Below are 16130 nucleotides of genomic sequence, written 5' to 3' on the forward strand. Positions count from 1 at the left end.
CAAGAACGAAAGATGTGATGATGCTGGGAGGAATACTTTTTTTTTGCTTCATCTGTATTCAAACAACCCTCAGCCCTATCAATGAAACCATGCAAGGCACAAATGATGTGCGCTTAGTTCAGCGAACGTATGGGCACCTCTACAAAAGATTATGTGTTCTTTAATATGCTATAGAGAGTGACCTCATAAAGCACAGCAGCTACGCCCAACCAAAATGAAACTGAAGTTCTCTGATTTACGAAAATCTCACAAAATGATCCCAGGGGAAACTGGGGAAATTCCAAAAAGTCAACTTGACAGAAGTACTGGTGGTATTTAGGTCAGACAAATTTAACGGAAACAATAAGTAAAGAAATAACAGTTTCACAGTGGGAGCGAAACAATGGATGTGATAGCAAGAAACTGCAAAAAGCATGGTGTTCACCTAAAGCTCGCTCTTTCGGATTCGATCTTGTGTATCGCTACAAAAAGCTGATGTACGAGAATACGGCAATTGCAGAGAGAGAGAGAGCGAAACACTCTTCATGCAGTCTATTCGAGTTGAGAGCACAGTATGTCTGTGGCGCCTGCCGAGATATCGCGCGCCCTCCGTGCATTATAGATGCCACATCATCTCCGCTTCAACGCCGATCGTGGCCCCAAGGGACTCGCTTTTACCGCGGGTAAAGCATACAATGCACGGGGGAATTTTATCGATTTTAACTGTACACAGAACATGACGCCGACTTTGACAGCAAAAACCTGCCGGGTGTGTTCATATAATTGCTATTGTAATAAAAAATATATAAATATATATATTTCAGCTTGAAAGTCACCAAATGAAAGCCAATTAACTTCAGGCATGATGCGATTTAGGACCTTATCTCACAACTAGCCAGGGTGTTCGGATCTTTTCAAAACTTCTGCGAGATTTTATTGTGCTGTCAGGAAAACAAAAGGCTTGATGTTATACAATTATGTTGTATGTAAATCTGAATAAATTTAAGACATATCAATATACATGCAACAAGCTCAATAGTGCGACTAATAATTCTTAGCAACGTCTTTTAGCGAACTTCTATCATTCTGTCATTTATGCAACAACTATAGTTTGTTTTACTTAATGATAGCCTCACAATAGTGGAAGTAAGAATCCAAAAAATTGATATTGTAGCTTTAATAATGGCCAAATTTAGGTAAACAGTATGTGATCATCTTGATTTATTATGTGTGTGTGCCTTTCTTTCTCCCTCCATGAAAATTCTTACTAAAAGTATATGCGAATTCACTCACTCTTAAAAATTCACAATGAATTTTGAAGAGCTATTATAATAACACAAGTGTAGTCTTATATGCTTATTCCATAGACAATTCTGGCACATTTTTGTCATCGCCTGTGGTGCCACTATGAGTTCCAGTAGAAATTCTATACCCATAACATCGCCCCGCAAATCATATGTTCTATGTGCGAGTGGAAGCTTGTGAGGGCTGCTGACAATACCTACTGAAGTGGAGATGAAATGCGTCGGTCGTCTCCGTCACATGAAAGATGCAGGAAAGGCTACCGGAGGAGAGGGGGAGGTTGCTCTGTACTTCAAGCAGGAACTCCACATTTTGACTGGCCGGGCATGGTTAACTGGATCACGCACGCCATATCCTTACAGGGATTAGCAGACAGCTCATACCTCTGTACCTGTTGAACCCAAAAAATTGATATTGTAGCTTTAATAATGGCCAAATTTAGGTAAACAGTATGTGATCATCTTGATTTATTATGTGTGTGTGCCTTTCTTTCTCCCTCCATGAAAATTCTTGCTAAAAGTATATGCGAATTCACCTCTCATCTTTCTCAACATCCCGATTGCCACATGAAGGTTACCAACGAACTCACTGATTCTTCAATTTGATATACAGCTAGTAGCTGGAGTGCATTGGTGGAATGCTTCTAGATAAGTGCCAGCTCGAGTAACAGTTTGGACCGTATGGGCTACAGCTTGTAAAACATTTTTCTGGATCACAGTGCATTGTTCAAATTAAGAATGTTGCAGTGTGCATAGGCTGCTGTGACTCATAGTTTATACATGTGGCCATGTGGGCATTACACATGAAGATTCATTGGCCACGTTAGTCAAGCAGACTACATAGCACAGAGTTCACATATTTCCAGCAATATATTGAACTGTTCTTGGGTTTTGATTGTTACTTGTAATCACTTTTTTTTTTCTGTATAAAGGCTGCTGGAAGAAGGGCAAGCTGTATCGGGTAGGCGAGCCAATACCTGGCACTAAGGACTGCGAGACCTGCTTCTGTTCACCACGTGGACCACTGTGCCAACGGATAGAGTGTCCACCTGTTGCCTTGGACTGTGAACCCATCATACCACAGGGACACTGCTGCCCTACTGAATATATATGCAGTAAGCCATGCTGTTTCTATGCGTTGCTTTTCTTGCACACATGCAGAATATCTGAGAGACACTGACGATCAAAGAAAATAAGGGGTGCAACGTCTTTAGCAGAAGCAAGTTGTGCTTATAGTAGAGCTGTGGTACTAAGTTTTCTTAGGTTGTAACTGATTGCAACACTGCATTGACACAGAGTCAATTAAGTTCACTAATCCCAATGACATGTGCTTTTTGCATGCTTAGGACAGTTCGTTTTATTATATGGAGCTACCTTCGTGTTGCTGTTTTCAGGATGACAACACCCTGACCAATTTTGCAAGAGATACCAATATTAGAATGCAGCCAAAAACACCTCTTTATATTGTAAAAATAAATTTTTAAACTAAAAACTCTAACATTCGTATTATCAGAGCAAGAACACTAAAGCCGCGAATGACCGCCATTTTATGTAGCCGTCTTTGAGAGTTCGAGGGCAGGGGCACTACGGCTTTGTGGGTAAAGCTTGAACTGAATTGATGTCGTGGTGACAAAGTATCGTTTTATAATGAGCTTCACTTTCCGGTATCATTTAATGAGAAACAATATTCAAGGTATATCAATAAATGCACAGAACTGGCCTGAAGCATATCAATACAATGCATCATGGCCACTGCTTCCATTTCATGACATAAAATAAAAAAGCTCACCATTTTTCCCTGGCAAAAATACTTCAAGTGCTGTACAGTGTTCTCACTAGCACCCGTCTCAGTGCTTCTTCCTTGTCTTCACTCACAATTGAGTGCTTATGCGTTTATTCAAACAAAAATTCATTAGGTCAGTCTAATACAGTAAAATACCACTTGAAATAATGTCAGTTAAACAAACTTTTCAGTTGTACTAACTTTTTTAAAATACCCCACTGCAGTGACATTGAACCCAATGTTAAATCGCTTCAGTTTAACAAAATTCAGTACACAGCACATTTAAGTTCTACTAAAATTTTCTGTGACTCCATACAATGCCTCCCCTGTCATGTCGAGCGAAACAACAATTACAAGTGCTCGTTTTGTAGCATAGTTTTATCATCGTCTGCACAATCAGCTTCACCAATACAAGCTACCGGAGCTAATAGAGGAGGCCACAGTTTGGCATTGACAAGGACGCTTCATTACTAGGTGATGAAAAGTGGGCCCTAATCGGTCTTGAACTCAATGGGCTGCCCACACGCCTTCAAAGCCAGCCAGTCACAGCTGTAATGACAGCTACAGCAGCATTACCGTTGCAACCACGTATACGTTATTGTAGTGCAAATGGCAATGCTTGTCTGTGGACAGAAAACTAAAAGTTTAGTGTGGAAGCACTGATGTTCTTGGAGAAACTGAATTCATTTTCTACCCAGCAGACTGCCTGTGCCGGAAAAAGGTTTATGAAAGCATGAAAGCTTGAACACAGTAACTGAATTCGTGACCTATGAGCACAAGTGCATCAAAAAATTGTCACATTCTTCACAAGATTCTCAGTACGCTGGCATAAACTCACACGCAAATGAGAAGTATGACAAATAAATGGGTTGAAATTTCACTTGAACGTCTAATGTTTTCTTCAGCCTGCGACAAAAAGCTACAACACAGCAGTTTTAGTTCACCAAACTCATGCTTTGACAAACCTTTTTCTGAGATTTCTTCAACTTCGTTCAAGAGAAGTTGCACTGTAGTCACAAATAGCAATATGTTATGAAACCTTGACTCAAGTGACTAGTACTTCGATCGGCCTCATTAACACGTTGTTTAGCAGCATCTTATTAAGCACAGCGTCAGAAGAGAACTAGAGGTTACAAAAACCTGGCACAGGAAGTGTACTCATAGAATTTGCTAAGCATGCGATGATGTGTAACATCATTAAAAAATCATCCTTAATTTTTTTTTCAGACAAGACACAAGTGCAAAAAGGTATCGACTACCAGGTAGGTGGAGCTGACAAAAGTATCCACCATCCCGAAGCTTCGCTCCTTGATGGCCACAGGGACAGCTACCCCTTGCCAAGAAAGTCGGATGACACGCTGGATTACAACTCGGTGCCCCAACCTGCATACAGGCCACCCACAACACAAGAGACGCTTCGGCATGAAAGTGACAAAACAGACAAGACATCTACGGCCTCGCACACAGAGTTGCCTAGTCACACTACCACTGTAATGCCCGTCACAAAGTTTGTGCCAACACCAATAACTACGGAAAAACAACCAGTTTTCTTAGCCACTAACAGCGAAAAGCAGGGCATTAGCACCCGACCACCATTCGATCCTTTGTCGCTGAAGCCAATGACTAAAGCGAGCATTGGGGGCTCCAACTCAGAAGAGCCGACACAAGCCTCAAAAGTGACTTCTGGAGAGGAAAAGACTGCCGTTTATAGACCTACCTTCCCAGAAATCAACACAGAAAAAAAATCAGTAAACGAGAGTAAGACAAATGTTAATGGCACACTCCCCTCACTCTCCTCGTTGTATCGAGATACAGCCAATACAAATGACTCGAAACATCTGCAGGAAGATATTGACAATGCGAACAGATTCGTGCAGCACGTGCCACCCTTGGATTCAATAAACAGAAGTCCAACCCCAATGCCACAAGAAGGGCTTCAGTTTTCAGACCTCATAGACCGTGTATTCTTTCCCGGAAAAGATGACAAGAAAGAGTCAGGCGATGTTAACCTGCAGACGGCCCAACTGAGCCCAGTTTACAGTCAAGCGCACATTTACAATGCAAGTTCCCTCGGAGCATCTGTAATAGAGGCCCGGTATCCAGTCAAAGAAAACGACACACTTCAGCCAGTGTATGGAACAGCGCCAGCTTACCACAGGCCAACCGCAGAGTCCAGCATAGGTGAAGCTGGCAGCCTGAAGCCTCTTTACGGGAAACCGCCTTCATTCAGAGAGGAGAGCTCTGATGAACTCATTTCGCAAATGCACATGCAAGTAAGCACCACTGCAGAGGTTCATTACGAGCCCGCGATTTCGTTAGACACGGACTCGCCATCGACTAATAAGTCACTCGTGGTGCTCACAACAAAGAATGCCACAGTGGAGAGCTCCAAGCCCCAAAATGCGGCGTCTTATGAAAATGACACAAAGCACGAAGAAGGCGAACGTCCTCACATAAGTATACATCCCTTGGAGCTGACACCAATTTATTATGATGTGCGCAAATACACCACAACTAGAAGGCCTTCAACGACCCTGACTACTGCAGGCAGTGGTGAAAAACTCGGCACTATGACGACGCCAGGGACAACAGCGTTTGTGCATCGTATGTCCAGTGTTGCAGATGCATCTACTATTTTCAATGAAAGCCACACTACAAAAGAGGCTCCAGAACCACTGCCGAGCCTGAAAACAACAGAAAAACCAGACTACAACATCTGGGAACTGATGTATTTTAATCGGTCTGTACCTACCGTGAAGCCAACTGAAGCCAGCAACACGACAGAAACCAACATATGGAAACTGATGTTCTTCAACCACTCGTTACCTACTGTAGAACCAACAGCAGTAGACAATGCCACATATTCCAGCAACGAAATTACAAAAAAAATATTGTCCGAGAAGCCAGCCGAAGAAGTTGGCTTCACAACAAGTGTAATCAAGGTGAGGGTCGGCAACACGCTTAATGTCTCCGTCGACAGCAGCAACCAGTCCAAGTATAGAAACGTCGAAGAAGACGGCATTATTGTCAGCGTCTATCCAGAGCACCAAATGGATGGCGGAGTTGCAGATCTCGAGGACGTGCCTCTCCAAAGTCAGGTTGAAAGCCGAGCGATTTCTTCCGGAAGTCTCTACAAGGGAATCCAACACGCGGGAGACAAGGCCAAGTCGCCCGCTGAGCTAACGCAGGTGATTTCAGACATAATAAAGGCTCATAAGAGCGAGGAACCCGAAGTCATCACGGCTCCAAACATTGACTTTTCGAAACAGGGTGTAATGACTGTGAAGGTAACACCGAGTAACTCATTCAAAGTGTTTTCCTTGGTGCTGTTGGATAAGAATGGCACAAGCAAGCACGGCACGACATCGACGACAGAGCCACCCGTGGATACTGCACCGTGGGCACCGATGGGGTCCTTGACAGAGGATCCCTCCTTCGCACAACAACACTCTCCTGTGTACAACGGGCACAACGTGACAAGCAGTGGCACCTTGTCCTCAACAGAAAGCTACGAGTCACAAGCTTCCCTCACCGTACAAACCAAGCAGCTGCCAACTGTTGCGTCGAGCGAAACAGTCGAGCATCCAGAAAAGCCGGGGCTCCATTCCACATTTAGAATTGTACCATTCCTCGCAGAAGATGCCATATTCAGGCCAGTGATCACAACGCAGCCTTCTACAGTCAACAACAACAACACGGGTGCATACCCCAGAATAGTGAACACCGATCCCAGAGACACAATAGAAGGTGAGCTCCACCAACAAGTGTGTAAATATGAGAGAGCCTATAAGCAAGTCAGTGCGCCAGTTGTGCTGTCCTCACAGTGTTTCGTTTGTGAAGTTACACATGAACCTCTCATTATGCATTCAGCTTGTGCTTTCTTCTGAGTGTTTTTTTCCATGTTTAGCAAATGATTTTACATGCAAACGCAAGTTCAGAAGTGTGCCAGGTTTAGAATTGGCTCTGCATGGTCATTCCAGTAATAAATTAATAAAAAGGTAATGTAGACGTCATGTACGCTTGTGTGATGCAAGCATGAATTGTTATGACGTCAGTTCCTATTCCAACACTATTCCGTCACTTGATGCCGGCTAAAGTGACTCCAAAGGTGTACAGTGAATCAACCTGAACTTCTCAATAGCTCTTCCAAAAAATATGACACATTTCAGTTATTCTGAGAGATTACTCAGATTTAGACTAAATGCCAGCTAAAATACATAGATTATTTGCCTATAACGATCACCTGTAATGAATGAACACATGCACGTGACCTGCATCAGTAATTCGCAGAGATTTGATTGATACGTAGGGTTTAACGTCCCGAAACCACAATATGATTATGAGAGACGCCGTAGTGTAGGGTTCCGGAAATTTCTACCACCTGGGGTTCTTTAACGCGCACCCAAATATGAGCACACGGGCCTACAATATTTTTGCCTCCATCGGAAATGCAGCCGTTGCAGCCGGAATTTGAACCCGTGACCTGCGGGTCAGCAGTCGAGCACCTTAGCCACTAGACCACCGCGGCGGGGCAATTCTGATAGGAAATGCAATGTTGAATGCTTTAGCATTTTTTGAGTTGGTAGCTAGTATAGAATGTGCACCCCACTTCTGCAAATCACACAAACTGGGCAATGCAGTGTATTCACTTTCTGCACTACAAGGAATCAAATGATTTTAACTATGAGAATACGTTGTCTAGTTTTACATGTATAAAACACAATACAATTATGAAGCAATAGTGGGGGACTTGAAATCAACTTTTACTCTGCGAGGTTCTTTAGCATGCGCTTAGAGCTAAGTACAAGGGTATTTTCTGCATTTGGCTTCCATCGAAATGGGGCTGCAGTGACTGCAAATTGGACTATAGTCACTCTACCTTCATGCTCAACAACCACCACAGTGAGTAGACAGAACAAGAGATGGTGCCTAACTTCCATAGCACCAGTGCCTAGGCTTAGCAAGGCTTTTTCTTGGGCTAGTTGGCATATACTTCCTGAAATACAAAAAAGGATGCGTACAATTGAGGAAGGAGTTATGACAGAACAGAAAAGGGCACCTTTAGTATATCAGTAAGTGCCCAGGTTATCTATACTTTTCTTCCTCAAAAAAAAAACTCCGTTCTCGGTAAGACTAATATTTTTCTCATCTCATGGCTCTCGTGACTGTATGATTCTGAAGATAAGTATGGATACGGGCTAGTTGGTATTCTATTTCAAGAGCGACTACAGCGTAAATGAAGGCAAAGAGTGAGACCAACAAAGATGAGTGCTCGCTTTATTGGTCTCGTCTCGTGTCTTACTTGCACTGTAATCGCTTTTCAGATGTACTACTTTAACTTGTATTTTCTACCTTTTCTTCTTTCTTCAGACAACTGCTTTGTGGGTGGTCATTTGTACGTCAATGGCGAAATGATCAAGAAAGGAAACCCCTGCGAGCTGTGCCGCTGCTACTATGGACGGGAGCTCTGCCAGCAGAAGAACTGTCCATATCCCCCTTCCCCAGCGTGCATCAGCGAAGCCGTCCCTGGGTTCTGCTGCCCGAAGTACACATGCCGTAAGTAATACAGGGCAGTACACTTCAGAGGCAATGGTTTTGGGGGGACACATTAAAAGGGCCCTGCAACACTTTTTTGAGCATGGTCAGAAAACGCAGTCGATTGGTAGTCAAGGCAGCCAAGAACATGCGAGGCAAATATTATAGGGCAGCATGTAGCCTGTCATTCAGAATAAATTCTCAAAGTCAGCTGAAAATTACTAACTCTTTTCTCAACAAATGACGCAAAAAGAACTAAAAATCACTCATCCCAGTCATTGTATCAGCCATTGGCTGACTTGAGCTTAGCGCGCTCAGTCGTTACAGGGGGCCACCACGAAAGACCACGACTTGTCCATGCTTGCGCGCATGATCGCGCTGAAAAATTGCATGTTCACAGAAGAAAAGAAAAGCAGAAAAAGTGCTCAAGGTCACAATGCGCGTGTGACCTTTTTTTTTTCCCCATGCCATCCCTCTCTTCTTAGCTTCCAGTGCTTTCGTCGGGATGAAAGAAGAGAGAATGCACTTGCAGCGAGCGACAAATCTTTGCAACTCCGCTCATATTGCATGGATTCTAAAAATTTTTGCGGCAGTGAATTCGTGAGGCAATAAGCTCCTTTAGTCAATACATTCCATGGCTACTTGAAAAAGTGTTGCAGGGCCCCTTCCAGGGTGGTCAAGTGTGAACTTTGCACTATATCAGTGACGAGAAAGAGAAGCTCAATTTTCCATGCCAATTAAGGTAATTCAAGGAACGCTTACATACTTTCTGTACGTGAATGAACCCATAAACTCTCTGCCTGTAAGTCAAGTTAGAGTATGCATCATATTTAGCAAGAGGTCTAAATTGCACTCTCAAGTTACCATTGATGATTACAGTAAATGATTATGATGGCCGAACTTGATTTTGTTTTGTGGAACTTGCTGCCACTTCGGCAAACCACAATATGTAACCTGACATAGCATAAATGCTGCATAAATTTATAAACCCACTCGCAGTTAAGAATAGCAGCATGCACAGATGACAGATGGCGAGAAATAAACGCCAAATCGTTTAATTTAATTCTTGCGCTTGTCGCAGCACCATGTCGAGAACACCGAACAAGCCAGTTTGCTGGCACCTGATGCAATAAAGAAAAGAAACGGCATACATAATTTGGGCGCTCCTTCGAAGACATGCAGCTGGTATTTTAGAAAAAGATATGATGAGTAGCTAAGTGCGGTTTAAATTATGCAGGGCCCGAGGACGTCTACTTCCCTCCTGATCCAGAGACAACACCTTCGCCCGACAACCTAGTCCAGCAGTACACAGTGAATGTTTGGTCTGCAAGGAACCCGACAAGACATGCAGGTTTCACGGGTGTGCACGGTACCGCCCAACAGTCCGGGCATGCAAGCCGGAAAAGCACGTCTCCGTGGCCCACGACATCTTCGTTTTTCCTCAAGAACTCGCCAACACTCAAGCCTTACTTGCTGCAGAGGCGTCCAGCCCCACAAGAGACCCTGGACAGGCTCTCTCACTTGCACAGCACGGAAGAATCTGGCAGCTACGAAGAGACAACGCCACCGCCACCTACAACAATGACCTCGGCAACTACCGAGCCGCCCTCGACTTCTCAATCGCCTAGCAGTAGCCAGAATCTGTGGAATATCTTCCAGGTTTCAGGCAAGTTTCCACATTGCCCTATCAAACACCATGTTTTGTAATTTTGATATTAACTGCAATGTCCAGTGATTGATAGTGTGCACATGTTTGCCTCTCCCTAAACTGATGCAAAAGGTGGTCTCACTTTGCACGATTTGCAAAATTTTAAGTTCTACACAATGCACAATTTTCAGGACACGAACTCGAGTAGTTTAACGACTAACCAATTATTGTGTTCACTTTACAGAAAACACACACTGAGCCATCATTGAAAAAAATGAATGGGGCAACATAAGCAAAGGCAAATATTAATAAGATCTAACAAAAAATGATGCCAAGTAAAGTATAGGGGAAGTCATTAAAAGAAGTTGTAGTGTAAATATTAATAAAGAAAAGTGGATGAAAGGCTTGCTGCCAGCAGAAAACAAGCCTGCGAGCTTCGAATAACGCATCCGCTCCTCTAACACTGAACTACGGCAGTGGTTCCCTCCGTCCACTTTTGTAGGGTGTGTGTACCACCCTACAAAAGTGCCATTATAGCGAGTGCGGAACCCTGTTCTTTGAAAAGGCCAGAGGTATTTAGAGATAGTCTGTGACCAAAGTTCTTAAAGGTTAATTAGCAAGTATATGCATTAGTCTTCATAGCATAAACAGTATACATTTAGTTTCTCTTCGCTTCTAGTTTCTCACAATGTTCCCATTTATTTAACCGTGGGAATTTTCAGCCACTTATGGGCTCACAACGTATAGAGCAGACCCGTCAATTGTATTTTTCCTTTCTGTGTCCAAGCCTCTGCCTAAAAGACCCACACGCCATTCAACGAAAGCTTAATAAACACTGTTCTGTGCGTCGTTAAATACAGCATGGCATGATAATATCGGAAGAGGCATTCTTACAAAAAGTAACAGCTTCCTCTCAGATATACAATACAAATTCCTGTTAAAGAGCAAAGTACATGATCTGAAAGAACATCTCTATCCATGTCCAGATGCTTTCAAATGAGTGACATATGCTTCAATTGAGATTTCCACCAATTCTTAAAACAAGGCACTGACATGCGTGCATCAGAAACTAAAAACTCAAACATGTGAAAGCATGAATTTATATTAGTTACTTTTACATATTCTGACCTTCTGCTGCTAATTCTGGGCGGTATACAAAAATGTGTTCACTTATGGCTGGTAACCCACTAGACAAAAAAATATTTTAAATAGCACTATTTCCTTGGCGGTAAAAAGCTGGAATAGTAAACAATTGCACAAAACATGCAAAGTAACCACAACATTCCATTAACAATTTGATTGTATGTTAGTCAGGATTATAAATATGTAACCAAAACATCACTGTGCCAATTATTCAGAATACAACATAGAAAGTGAATATTATCAATTAAACTCTTGTAACAAGTTAATGTTATAGTATACAGACTTCGAATTATCAACTTTGGAGGAATAAGTGCGTGTCCTTCGAGTTCACTTACATGACGAAAGTGGTGTTTCAGTCAATATCATAATATTAAGCATGTACTCCCTCAACTAAGCTAGTAAAAAAACATTTGTTTCCACACTGTAACTAGCTCAACTTTTGGCAGAAGCAGCTTGTTTCATAATAAAAATCATGTTACATCTAATAAATGACGTTGCTACAAGTGAATGGAAGACCATGGCTAGTGATTATACAATAAACAAATAATTCAATATTATAAACTGCATTTCAAGTCTGTAATATTGCGAAAATAAAAAGAGTAAACAGATAGAATTGTTATGGGTCAATGTGATCGCATAAAATGTTCAGTTCATGAACTGCAGAACTACACAGCAATCCAAAATTAGTCACCATGAAGTAACTCAATATTTTGAGTGAGTGTGAAAGCATAGTAAAGAGCAAGTAAGATTATATTATTAGAAGTAACGCAGAACTTTGGGGAAAGGCTACCTCTCATGTGCACATACTATTATAGCCGGCAATGCAAACACCTGGCCTGCAATGAACGCTCATAGGCGTACCTACCAAATGCGGGCCGTGTACCCCAGGAACGTGGTCAATCTTCTAGTATGCTGTAAAGAACATGCCCGATAAAAAGCACGTGCATGGAGTACTATAGAAGGACCGCTTTGGGTTTGTTCGGAAACCCTCTTTCTGGCCTTCACTGGACGTCTGATCGTGAGGTCTCCATGTAATTGCATGAAATGTTCAGTTTTTGAACTAGACAACAGTCTGAAATTGGCCACCCAGAAGCAATGCAATATTTTAAGTGAGCATGAAAGCATAGTCAAGTGCAGGTAAGGTTATGTTGTTGGAAGTAACATCGAACTTTAGGGAAATAACCCTGTGCCCCTCCATGCCCTTGCGATGTGAAGGTGCATCTCTATACTTTGCTCATACGAATTTTTATAAATATGTAAATATAACGCGTCGTCTATTATGTAAGAAACAGGGCAAGATCCCTTGTTTGCAGAAGCTTGGGTGTCAGCTTCTACCTTTCCTCGGTCACATCAGCACCTACTGACACAACCTATATTCACATCACCATCTGCTGAGACTGAAATTGAAATTGATTGCGATTAAAACAAAATAAATAAAATGCATGCATACATGTACAACCCATTGCATAGTTGCAATGAAATCCTGTAATGTGAAAATTGAGTGTAAAAAACCAGTACTTCAGCTATTGAAATGAGTGTTGAGTATCCTAAGGCATGGATACATTTGTAAATGGAAAAACAGAGCTCTTGAAAGTGTTTGAAGCACGCCCGAGCAAGGGCTCACCCTACATCATTGTATCTCAAGATTGTTGAGCAGCCTTGAGTGCTCCTGCTCGCTTGCTAGGACGTGCCGTTACATTTATCTTTATTTTATTTATTTGTTTGACAATACATAATTTTCATGGTGCAGGAGATGAATGGAGACATTATGGGTCATTTGATTCGGCTTCTAGCACCACACTCTACATTCGTCACACATTTCAGCTACAGCAGAAAATGAGAAATACAAGAGTAGAATGACATTACGGATACATGTATACAATAAAGAACCAAATCCAGTAAAAATTAACCAGTGTCTCATTTTGCCACCCAATATAGACCAGTCAATCCACCAGCTGAAACAAGAACACAGCGCAGCTGTATTCATGCTGCAGTTACTAGATCACTGCATTGTGTGTCCTCTGAATGCACGGTGACATGCGTTTTCGCGCAGGCTGCAATATCTATGGACGGCTCTACGGTGTGAATGAAGTTGTGCGGGAACTCAGCAGCAAATGCAAGGCCTGCACGTGCACATCGCTTGGAGTCCAGTGCAACGAGACATGTTGATCGCGACCCTGCTCCCTTGCCCACAGCATCATTCACCATGCACTCAACATCCAGTATTGAGACAGGGAGGGACCACTCCTTACTCCAGAGAAGACACAGAGAAGACACCGGTAGCAGCGCAGGGGGCCATCCAACTTATGGGCACAAACTGAATTTTGTGACAGCACAGTGCCACATTTCTTCCTGAGCTGGTGATGCCTGGTGTGGAGATTTCAACATGGCTTGAACAGTTTGCATCATCCGAGTTGCGAGAGTGGGACTTGAAACATTGTCTTAATTCTTTAAAGCTTTCAATATGTCTCTATCATCGCGTCACCTACTTAAAACACACCATGCCTTGACTGTACATGTTAAAGCTACAGTGATTACAAAAGTCCTTTTGTTTTGGAAACCTCTTCAACTTCTTTAGGGTTAGCAGCCATCTAAGTCCCTTCAATGTGCTGAAGCTCCACATGTCCCACAACCATGCTTTGCTGATGCTGAACCGTGCAACATTACTGCTGCGTCAGCCAGCTGGATGCATTAGTGATTTTTGACTTCATAGGAATGATGAAGCGGCCAAGGCATTATCGTTTTGTAGGGTTTGTGTTTTCTCACCTGTTCAACACGGTAGCATGTGCTGTCCTGAACATCGCTGAAGCGCGAACTTCAGCTGGGCCAAACAAAGTGGAAGAAGGTCGTTCTCACTATCCCCATTTGTTAGGAGGCCACCAGTTTCTCTCTCTCAGTGGCAAGTTAAGATTTTCCTTGATACCGATGCTGTTGCCAGAATAATGAGGAAAAATTCATAATAATTTGATACGGCCACAGAAGACAGCATCAAACGTGTTAGCTCGGGCGTTCAGGTGCCAAGAAAAACTATGCACAGAATCAACACACATGCTTACTTACTTAAAAGTGGTCTTTTTAGTGAGATGGACACAGATGACAGTCACACAGAAGCAAGGATGCCAAGTACGTGTTTGTAAATCACGTTAAGAAACTATTACAGCCTAGGTTGTGACATGTTTGTTTGCTCACATCAACCAGAATGTGTCCAAGTCTTGAAATTATCACTATCTGAACAAAACTTGAAGCTCTTACAGGACACCTTTTCTGCTTCAAGAGTGTCACACGCAGGCATACACCTATGAATCCAACTAAATATGGTGACTGTACAAGTTAACATATGCATGTGTGTATTCTGTACACCCCGTGTTTTTTTCTTGCACTTGAACAAATAAAGAAGTTTGAAATTAAATGCCAGTTAAAACTACTGAAATTTCGTTCCTCACTTGAACATTGATTCCAGAAATACGCTGTCATGTCCTCACTTTACTTGAAGACCAGAAATCACGAATCTACAGTTAGCTCACATTCCGTCTAATTCCCGCATGTTGCCGCACAGCAATTTTACAGTGCCCTGATTATATGGACTGTTTTTATTCCGGACAATAATTGCTGCCCAGAATCATTGCACTCAACTTTCACGGAAAGCCTGAGGGCTTCTGACACTGCATGAATGCTACTCTACTGCCCAACACAAACTTAACACGAAGAGTCTTTCAGTAACATTTGCAACATTCCTCGCAAAGAGTAGTACTCAAGTGATTCACTGGTCAGCGATACCTTAACAGCAGGTCATTTCATTCACCATAGCATCATTTAGAGCTACAACTACTACAAACCATTAATACCACCCATCAGCCACCAAGCTAAGTAATCAAACCGTTTCTTTACCTAAAGAAACTTCAAAAGCAAAGAGCCCGTCAATCCAATGGCCGATCCATACATAAGAGCAGGAGTGCCTGTTCTGCTAGCTTACAAGACCAATCTGTAGCTATAATTCGCATGTTCTCACGAGCGAAAAGAGTTTCACAGCATTCACTTTGCATAGCCAATTTCACCACGTGCGAACTGCCCAGTGGCTAATGTATATGTTGAGAAGTGAGTGTCCTAGACAATCGCAGTAAGTAACCTTAAAAAAAAGGACCTGAATGAAAGCTCACATTTTTATCAGCTCGCAATTGCACCATGTCAGCATACAGGTGTGCAACAGTAGCCCCGTCTTTCTTTTTCTATGTTCGAATATTTTTTTAGAAATTGTGTGTTTTGTGGTTATTTATGTCTTCCAATGTGTCAAATGTGAGTGTTTCTGTAAATAGTCGTATGTGAATTTTCGTTTGTTATTTTTCCTATTCAGTGGGATATTTTTTCTGAGGCAGCGTCCTTACAACCAACGCAAGTTCCGCTTTCTCCAGACTGAAATAAGGCCTATTCCAAAGCTTTTCTCACTATTAGATACTATTATCATAATATCGATAAGCAATAACCAATTTTGAGGCTTAAAAATGAGATACTTGGGTTTTTTGTATCGACGCTGCACAAAGCGAACTGCCTGTCAAGGCACTTGTAACGCAAAATTCGGAAAGGATAATGGCTTGAAAGAGTGAAGCAGTGTGTGTGCCTGTATCTGTCAGTACACATCCAGGGCAATAAAGTTCTATCTTTGAAATAAATTGTGCTGGTATTTAACAAATTCATCTGCTAGATACTATGTTGTGCATTCACAATAGCGGAAACAAAAATAACA

The 16130-nt window shown here is 42.3% G+C and overlaps 1 protein-coding gene across 3 annotated transcripts in view; it reads left to right on the forward strand.

Moving 5' to 3' along the window:
- The window catches only part of LOC119161423 (uncharacterized), a 247530-nt gene extending 231474 nt beyond the window's left edge, over window positions 1-16056 (forward strand). For all 3 annotated transcript variants that reach the window (XM_075889565.1, XM_075889566.1, XM_075889567.1), the window contains 5 exons: window positions 2213-2395; window positions 4291-6810; window positions 8434-8619; window positions 9836-10264; window positions 13443-16056. In XM_075889565.1, coding sequence (XP_075745680.1) covers window positions 2213-2395; window positions 4291-6810; window positions 8434-8619; window positions 9836-10264; window positions 13443-13558 — 3434 coding nt within the window. In that variant the 3' untranslated portion in view covers window positions 13559-16056. The remainder of the gene's footprint in view (window positions 1-2212; window positions 2396-4290; window positions 6811-8433; window positions 8620-9835; window positions 10265-13442) is intronic.
- Window positions 16057-16130: the final 74 nt, after the last annotated feature.

This window comes from Rhipicephalus microplus, chromosome 3 (genome assembly GCF_043290135.1).
Source record: "Rhipicephalus microplus isolate Deutch F79 chromosome 3, USDA_Rmic, whole genome shotgun sequence".
NCBI lineage: Eukaryota > Metazoa > Arthropoda > Arachnida > Ixodida > Ixodidae > Rhipicephalus > Rhipicephalus microplus.